The sequence below is a fragment of the Citrus sinensis genome, chromosome 8, assembly GCF_022201045.2.
Source record: "Citrus sinensis cultivar Valencia sweet orange chromosome 8, DVS_A1.0, whole genome shotgun sequence".
In the NCBI taxonomy this organism is placed as follows: domain Eukaryota; kingdom Viridiplantae; phylum Streptophyta; class Magnoliopsida; order Sapindales; family Rutaceae; genus Citrus; species Citrus sinensis.
The window spans coordinates 8243786-8253715 of record NC_068563.1 but is presented as its reverse complement, the minus strand read 5'-3'; the positions used below and the strand labels follow the sequence as shown (position 1 = coordinate 8253715).

The 9930-nt window shown below is 29.7% G+C and overlaps 1 protein-coding gene across 1 annotated transcript; it reads left to right on the top strand.

Moving 5' to 3' along the window:
• Positions 1-3149: 3149 nt before the first annotated feature.
• On the top strand, positions 3150-4923 carry LOC102626529 (geraniol 8-hydroxylase-like). Its single transcript, XM_006487372.4, has 2 exons — positions 3150-4183; positions 4255-4923. The coding sequence occupies exons 1-2, from the start codon at positions 3290-3292 to the stop codon at positions 4846-4848; spliced, it is 1488 nt and encodes a 495-aa protein (XP_006487435.2). The 5' UTR covers positions 3150-3289; the 3' UTR covers positions 4849-4923.
• The last annotated feature ends 5007 nt before the right edge of the window (positions 4924-9930 follow it).

Genomic DNA, 9930 nt, shown 5'->3' with positions numbered 1-9930 from the left:
GTAAAATAGATTCTTAGATATCTTTGAGGTACTTCCAAAGCATGTTTATGTTTTGGCAATGACAAACTTGTGTTACAAGTAGACACAGATGCAGATATGGCAGGAGATGTTGATTCTGAAAAATCCCTATCAGGATATTTGCTCACCTTTGCAGAGGGAGCAGTCTCATGGTAGTCCAGACTTTAACAGTATGTTGTCTTCTCTACTACTGAAGTATAATATATTGTAATCACTGAAGATTGCAATGAAATCTTGTGGATAAAGATTTCCTACAAGAGTTAGGTGTGAAACAAGATAATTATGTTGTATACTACAACAATCAGAGTGTCATTCACTAGGCAAAGAATTCGACATACCATTCGAAATCCAAGCATATTGATGTGAGGTATCATCGGATACGAAATGTGCTTGAGAAGAAACAGTTACATCTTGATAAGATTCACACAATGGAGAATTGGTTAGATATGATGACAAAGTCATTGCCCAAAGTTCAAATAGGTTTGCTTAGTTTGCAATGATTACTAAATTTTGGAATTGGATGAAATTTGCCATGAAATTTAGGTTTAGAAAACGTGGGAAGAATAAGTGGAGCTGCAGTGACTTTCTGCAAGGAAAAAAGGATGAGAGAGAGAAGAGAGAGCAATGATGCAATATTAAATTGGGTGGCTTGATTTTCAATTTTTGATTAGATAATGGGAAGGCGAAATTAACTCTGTTTTCTCTCAAATTTTGAGGGTAAGCTCCTGGCATCGCCCTCTAAAATTTTATTAGTCTTAATTTTTATTTTATTCTCTCGTTAACTATTATTTAGGACTTGTTAGAGAGATAGATATTATTTGATTGTTACTATAAGATAAAAATATTGAGATTCTCCATATTGTTAGCCTCTACTTTTATTTACAAAAGAATTTGTGGTGTAATTCCATTAATATATTGGAAGATTATATCGGACTACAATCCCGTGATTTTTCTCGCTTTGAGTTTTCTACGTAAAAATTTATGCATTTTGTGGTTGTTTTTATTTTGAATTTTGTTGGTTTATTTTTGTGTCTATTTATTTGTGATACACATTCTATTTTAATCACACAAAATAAGAAAAGAATTGTGTTTCTGCTTAATTTGTAATTGGTCGTAGTAGTCCCTTTTCTAACATTAGTTTTTTTGTTGAAAATCCCTTTTTGTTAAAATTTTTGTAGTGATACTGTTGTTTTTCTTCGGAGTTATTTTTTTTTAATACACAAGCGCACATTTTCCATGAAAGACAATTCTTCTCTAAAATTATTTCATTTGAATGGTTTTCTTCTACAATGTCCGCAATTAAGTCAAATTCGTACTTTTGAGTGCCGTGTTCAAAACAATTAGGTTTGAAATTAAGTGACTTGGTTAATTTCCTTATCCACGTGTGCGAATGAAACCAAAATTGAAATCAGATTATTAATTTTCTTTGACTGCATCTGCATGGAAAAGTGAAGAATGTTCACGGATATGAGGAGACAAGGAGGTGACGGAATAAAACCGGAACCAGAGCAGTCTTCGGACCACATATATGTAGTGTCCTTCATTAATGGGGTGCTCCTATTTTTATTTTTTTTCATGCCGATATTTTTTTAAGAAAATGAGAACTCTCACTAGAGATTTCTTTTTATATTTTTGTATTACAAGTTATTTAAATACAAATTTAAAGAATATAATTGTCAATATATAAATACAAATTTATATATAGGGAGTCTACTTCTAATGAGGAAGCCCTCAACTTATTGAATGAAGACAAAACTAAAAAACAGAAAAATCATTTGAAAAAAAATCATATTGAAAATATAATTTATTGTATGAAATAAATTATAAAGTTCTTTGATAGTAGTAAGTGTGATTTATTTTAAATAATTAATTTTGTAAAAAATTAATTAATCTTTTACACGATAGGAAAAATATGTCGGTAACAGTAGTTTTGAATGTTACAGTTAAATGATTTATTGAGCGTTTAGCATTAAGTGTTGAATTAAATTTTACCTGATTTTATTCAAACATAAATATTTAATAAATTCTTAATGTTAAGATTAAAAATCAACACGCATAAAGCGACTAATTATTGAAACTAAAAATAAGTTTAAAGGATTATACAATTCAAAAAACAAACGGCCATTTCAATTCATGCAAAATAAAAAACAAACGGCCATTTGAATTCATGCAAAATTTATTTCCGTAAAACACAATTTTTTAACCTTTTTATAAGACAAAACTATGTAACCCCGTTGCACCAATGAAATTATAAAGATAAAAATGTCAAAATTATTTAATTTATTTAAAATTTGAGATTGAAAAACAAGTACGGCTCTAAATTCAAATCTCATGCTAATGTAAAATTAATGGTTATTATCTTTTTATTACTCCAACTATGTCAAGATTTAGGGAGAAGCCCCATTCAGACTAAAGCGTGCCGCGACACCTATAGACTTTTGTAGAATCATTAAATTCTTAATAAAATATAATAATATCAAGAGCTTTAGGTATAAAATCTTCATTTTGGCCCTTACAGAACTGCACATTCTCTCACAATTTTTAAAGTTTAGAAAGGAATGTCATTTAAATTATATAATCCTATAAACATTAATTCTGATTACAACTTGTACATTTACAATTATTAATTTATTTTTAACAAATTCTTTTAATCTTTTTTTGTTACAAACAAGTGAACCTACTTTTTTTTGTTGATGTTTAATAGACTCTGTTTTATTTAAATTTGTATTATCTTTTTTTAATAGGATTTTTTTTTAACTATGAAAATAAAATTTGTACATGTTACAACCTATTCAATTGAAAAAAAATCACATAACGAATTTTGAAATGTTTTAATTTGGCCCCCCAGAGTTGAACTCCGAGCTTCACCCCTGGTCAAGATAATAAACGACTACAACTATTTTTTACATCTAAAACTTTTATACCGTTAACTGCGTAGTATTTGTTATTTTCAAGTATGAAAAAGTATATATTTCACTTTGTTTATGTTTCTGTTAATCAACACGTAAAATTTCAATGTTACCCTTATTTGATTTTTCCACATCCGTCAGATGTACCGTGGACTTCGAGGAAATTATATGTAGGCAGTAGGTGATGTGGAATCTGGGAACAAATCCAATTCAAAATCTCGCGCGATCAAGTTCGTTGGATCTTGAAATGGCAGTGAAAGCAACTTCTGGAATCCAGCTACTATAAAAGAGAGTGCAGGGAGGGACGGTGATGATGAGAGTTTCACATAAAGAGAAATCAAAATATTAGCTTCAACACAAAGATGGATTTGTTAACTTGCTGCATGCTATGGCTTGTATTCACATTGGTTTGGGTGATGGCTTTAAGTTTAAATTCCGGAGGACGACGCAAACAGCTTCCACCAGGACCAAGGCCTTATGCGGTGATCGGAAACCTCCTGGAACTGAGTGGTAAACCTCACAAGGCACTGGCCAATCTTGCCAAGATTCATGGCCCCATAATGAGTCTAAGACTTGGCCAAGTAACCACAGTAGTGGTTTCTTCTCCAAGCATGGCCAAAGCTATCCTTAAAAAGCATGATTCATCATTCTGTGATCGTAAGGTCCCTGAGTCAATCTTGTCCCAGCCCTACCGGCACCATGAATTCAGTTTGGTCTGGCTGCCAGTCTCAACACTGTGGAGAAGTTTTCGAAAAATATGCAACATGTATATTTTCACTAGTCAGAAACTCGATGCTAGTCAAGACCTCCGGCGCAAGAAAATCAAAGACCTTCTTGCCTACGTTGAAGAAAATTGCCGTGCGGGTAAAGCAATAGATTTTGGCCAAGCTGCTTTCAATACTTCACTTAATTTGTTATCCAACACAATATTTTCTATTGATTTGGTTCATCCCAATGAGCGAGAGTTTAGGGATATAGTTTTGGGTATGATGAAAGAAGCAGGAAAGCCAAACTTGTCCGACCATTTTCCTCTGCTCAAAAAGCTTGACCTGCAGGGGATAAGACGCCGCAACACACTACATGCTAGCAAGATGTTCGAGGCCTTGGATCGCCTGATTGATCAACGATTGAAGAAAAGACAAGAACCTAGTTGCAGCGCTAGCACCGAATCTAAAGATATGTTGGATACTGTTCTCAATATTATCCAAGACAAGAGTGAAAAGATTGACACAAAACATATCAAGCACTTGTTTGCTGTAATATTTCTTTTTCTTTTTCTTAATTTATGGTACAAATTACAAGTTAATTAACAGAGTTCATATAACAGGATTTGCTTATTGCGGGGAATGACACAACTTCAATTACAATGGAATGGGCAATGGCAGAACTACTCCACAACCCTGAAGTTTTATCGAAAGCAAAATTGGAGCTAGAACAAACAGTTGGCAAAGGCAACCCAATTGAAGAATCTGACATCACTCGATTACCTTATCTACAAGCAGTTGTTAAAGAAACTTTCAGGTTACACCCAGCAGTTCCCTTATTAATCCCTCGCAAAGCCTCAGAAGATGTCGAAATTGCAGGCTTCACAGTACCAAAAAGTGCACGAGTTTTTGTCAATGTATGGGCTATTGGTAGAGATGAAAGCACATGGGACAACCCTCACTCTTTTATACCTGAAAGGTTTTTGGGGTCAGATGTTGATTTCAGAGGCCAGAATTTTGAGCTAATCCCCTTCGGAGCCGGGCGGCGAGTTTGTCCTGGCTTGCCGTTGGCAATCAGAATGTTATATCTAATGTTGGGTTCACTTATTAATTCATTTGATTGGAAGCTTGAAGATGAGAATATGGACATGGAAGAGAAATCTGGCCTCACCATACAAAAGGCTCAACCCCTTTGTGCTATCCCTGTTGCCATTTAGTCCCATACTTGAGTTTTTTGTTCCGATGGAGTGCATTTAGTTGCAGCCAATAAAGCACTACGTCATTTTCATGTATTCGTCATTGCTGCTTATCTATTGCTCTTATTTATTAGCAACTATCTAATTGATCACGTAAAAGCAGCTTTTTTTTGTAGTAGCTTTTCTAAATGTGATTTTGAGAATTAATTTTATAATTAATACAATTTAATATATTTCTCACATTCATTATAAAAATTTAAAACTATACTTAATCAATTAGGAAACAAAAACTCTTAAATTTAAAGAGATTAATATTGTTATTACCAATTATTTTGAGATAATAAAATAAAAATTATTTCAATTATCAATTATTGTATATACAAAATAAAAGATGTTATATATACATATTTGTAAATGCGTAAATAAATTTTATTCAACATTATATATATGCTAGTCATTTATATTCTTATAGCAATTTAACAATAAGATTTATCAAATACATACAATTACTTTTAAAACTCACAGCACTTTAACAATAAAATTTATCAAATTTTTAACTAATTCTCTTCATACATGATTGTTTTTATTGTACTGCTAAAAATAATTATTTTAAAAGTTATAGCATTACCAAACTTGCTCTTAAGTTAGTTGGGACATGGAAAATATTAGAGAGAATGGGCATAAAATAATTTCTATAAAGAGAATTTATTTATTTATTTTTTAAACATACGGGTATATTGGGCATTAAGGCAAGTCTTTTAGTAATAATTAAATTCTCAAATTTCAATAATGAGTTTGCTGAGCAAATGAGTTTATCGAATATTTCAAATTTCAATAAAAGGTAGAGGGGTGGGCAAGTCCAAATTAATTTTATTTTAACCCTCACCCCTTTCAGTATTCAAACTCAAGAGATCAATTAAATAAAAATGTTTGAAAACCACTCAGGTAGGCCAACCAGGGGGTTGGGGGGAATTGACTAGACAAAAAATACAAATAAGAAGATTAACCATTAATCTAAATATTATTAACTGATTTAAAATTTAGTTTATTTTTGTGGGACTGATTTCCTAAAATAACAAGTTCTAATTTACACGTATATCCGGGGATATTGATTATGTTTTTTTTTAAATTAATAGATTAGATGATACGACACATTAGTTTTAACAACTTGATGCTATAACATTTGTTTTTCTTTATCCTTCCCCCTCCTCATCAACGTTCTCTTAAAATTTTAACTTAAGTTTTATTAGTTAACTCTAGGCGACCCCAATCATACTCAACTAGAAAAGATTGAATTAAATATAATCTAAATATGACTCTAAAAAAATAGAGAATGCTTTCTAAGAACATTAAATTGTAATTTTGTATTGCATTAAGACAGTAAGATACCTCATATGGTTTGACTTTTACGGTGGAAGTAATTAACAAGAAAGTCAAGGTTTTAAAATGCAAGGAAATACATTAAAAAAAATTTATATGAACACTCCTTCATGTTTTAATATATATGCTCCGAAGAGCCTAATTGAGTAATTTTAAGTAGTTTTATTTGACTAATCTAGTAGTCATATGTAGTTTGAATGTTAGGAAGATGGGGTAAAAAAGTTGATATGCACTTTTGGCCACCCTTCTATTTTTTTTTTCTTTTTTTCTAAAGTAACTAATACACAAATAAATTTAGATTAAAATAAAGTTAATGTATGAGATCTAATGGATTAGATGATATGATACATTAATTTCAGCACATTGATGAAATAACATTCATTTTTCTTTATCCTCTGTCCTCCTTATCAACATTCTTCATTTTCTTCATTTCCTCCATTGTTTTCTCTCTCTATTTTTACCAAGAATCTAAACTCCCCTTCTTAATTATATTTCACTAAACTTCTTACCCTTGTCTAACCCTTTTCTCTTCTTTGGTATCGGAGCCCCTCTTTTGTTCTTATTTTACATATTTTTTATATGAGTATTAAATATTTTTTATATGAGTAGTCATAAGGCAGATTTCATTTTACTTTATGATATATTTTCACAATTGCTAAATCTGATAAAAATCTTGATAACTTTTATAAAAAGCCATTTGCTATTTTAGAAAAAGATTATGATGTTTGGATACAAAATAACCATTATATAGAAATATTAGAACGTGCTTTGAATGTTGTAGAAAATGAAGTAGCAAGAATTAGTAGAGAACATCTACAATTAGACAATTTATTAGAAGAAATATTAGGAAATATAAAACTTCCAGTAGATTACAAACCTCTTTTAACTCCTGAAATAGAAAGAAAAATAAGTTTTAAACACTACCCTTTTGCAAACCTTTCTATATTTGATTTTGGAAAATTAATTTTTCAGTATTATAATATTAGCAAGCAAATAAAATTATTAGATAAGTAAGATAATTCATCTTTAAAAATTAGAAATAAACTAGAAGATTTAAAAAATTAGAATATGAATTTAAGAAATTAGAATATTTAGATTTAGAAATTAGCCATCATAGTAAACAAAAATTAAATTTGATCGAAAGAATAAAAATTAGTTGCAACATAGAACACCTAGAAAATCAATTTAAACATATTCTACACATTAGAAATGGTCAACAAAATTTCATGGTAGATCCATTAATTAATTTAGGATAATACGTAGAAGTCAATTTAGAAAAGCTAAAAGAACTAGTAATAGGACTAGGAGAATTCTTCGAAACCAGCAACATTAATACATAAAGAAGAAATATAGATTATATTAAAGAATTACTAACTCATTTTAATAACCACATTAGGAGATTCCAAATTCCCTAATAAGAAAGAAATAATAGATTTTGTACAATTACTATATGCAAAAACACCTAGACCAATAAAAATAGAAATTAAAAGCATAGAAAATATTAAAATTACACAGGGAGAACTACAATACAATTGGATTTAATAAAACTAATAGTCAGTGAATAAATTCAGAAAATCAATTAATAGAATCTTTAGCAGAATTAAAACATGAAATACCACATATTAATCTGGTAGGTTATAGCTTTAAAGAATTTAGTTAACAATATCTAGCAAATACTATTATTAAATTATTAGTCAAAATAAGAAATAAATTAGACAATAGAGTTATTAAATTAGAAAGTAGCTTTCAAGCCTTTAGAAAAAAGTAAACAGTCCATATCAAATTTAGAACTCAATAATTCACTAGATAATTTAGACAAAGAACTACACATATTAATCAATAAAGTAGAAAAGTTAAATTTAAGTGGACCAATTTTAGTACCTACAAAATTCGACATTAAATATATTTTCGAACCTAAAGTAATATTAAAAAGCAATGGACATAATAAGAAATAGTAGAATAGATGTAAATATGGAAGAAAGAATTAAAATATCGCTAACATTTTCTAGTTGAGTTAAATAAATTATAGAAAGAACTGAAGATATGGTAGATGAACAAGACCGAGAAAAATTATTAAAAAGAGGTTCTAAACAAATTAGAAACAAAAAAATCATATAATGAAGGATTAATGACTAAAATGAATAATGGTTTATATATCTACATGGATGAAACTAAATTATCAATAGTAAATATAAGGGAAGAATTAACTTTAATTAGTTCAGTAGGTAAAGATTATCTTAGAAAACATAATTGCTCATATCTACATATGAGAACAATAGTAATCCTAGCCAGGCTAAGAAGGTTTAGAGACTACAGCACATCATAACAATAGATTTTATGAATATGAACAAGCTTAAATAGACAGTATAAGTAGACTTAAAAAATAAAGTTGCATTAACAGGAAGCATACCTAATGTAGACATAGATATAAAAGAATTTTGTAAAACATATTATATTAAGTGTACAAACTAAAGGATATAAGATGAATGCCGAATAAAAAAATCTTAGAATTAAAACATTTTTTCTAGGAAATTTATATAATAAATGTGATAAAAAAATCTAGATTTGAAAGTAACAATATAGTAGATTGCTTTAAAAGTCAGTATGTGGAAATGATAGTACCCAAGAAATTAAATAGTGGTGAATTAAATGGACTAGAATGGATATTACCTAAATTAGAACAACATAATATGTTAGAAGTACCAAAAATTAGCTATACTTATAAAAATAGCCAAAATCAAATTACACAAAAATTGAGTAATTGTAGATAGAGAAGTAATCCAAAGTTAGAAGAAAATGAAGAAGAAATAGAAATTAATATGGCTATAATAGAAATTTTAAATATTGATAAACATAAAACTTTACTTAATAATAGGGATAAAATTATAGATTTAATATTTAATGATCCTAAAAAATGTTTAGATAAAGAATTATCTGAAGAATTATATAATAATGATGATTAACAGATGATGATATGGATAGTGAACTTATAAAAAATTTAGGCTTTAAGAGCCTAGATATAGAGATTTATTATTTAGAACAAGAAAATGAAATATTAGTAGAAGAAGAAGATATAAAATAGAATTAGAAGAAAGTAGTAATAGGGCTATATCAGAACCAGTGGTAGAACAATCAAATGTAAAAAGCTATTTAAACAAACAAGGAGTTGCAGAAAGTAATGAAAAGTATACGGAGGTAGAAAGAGTATTTAAAGCTAAAACAAAATTAGAAAGTTGGAAAACAATATCACAAGCTAGAGTCGTATTAGTATTAAAATTAGAAGAACATATAGTGTTCTACATTACGTTCTCATGAAGACTAGTCTAGAAAAATCTTCTCCTCCACCGATTGAAAACAACCGATCAACGAAGAGGATGAAGTTTAAAGCACAGGGTGTGGATGGGGATAACCCACCTCGTGTGTCTTTTAGAGACAAACATTTGGAGACTCGGACGGAGATGGAAGAGGAATTCATAGGTCAGGAAGAGGACATCGATATTGATATCGAGGATGTGGTAATCGAAAAGGAAGGGTTTTTACCGGCTATATCTTTTTCCCAAAAAGTTCATTCACAACTAGTTAAACCATGGCAATCAACAGTAGTCGTGAAATTGCTGGGAAGATCTATTGGATACAAGGTTCTATGCAATCGTTTGGAGGCTTTATGGAATATGTCTCATGGATTTTCTGTTTTAGATCTAGAAAATAACTAGTTCCTTGTCC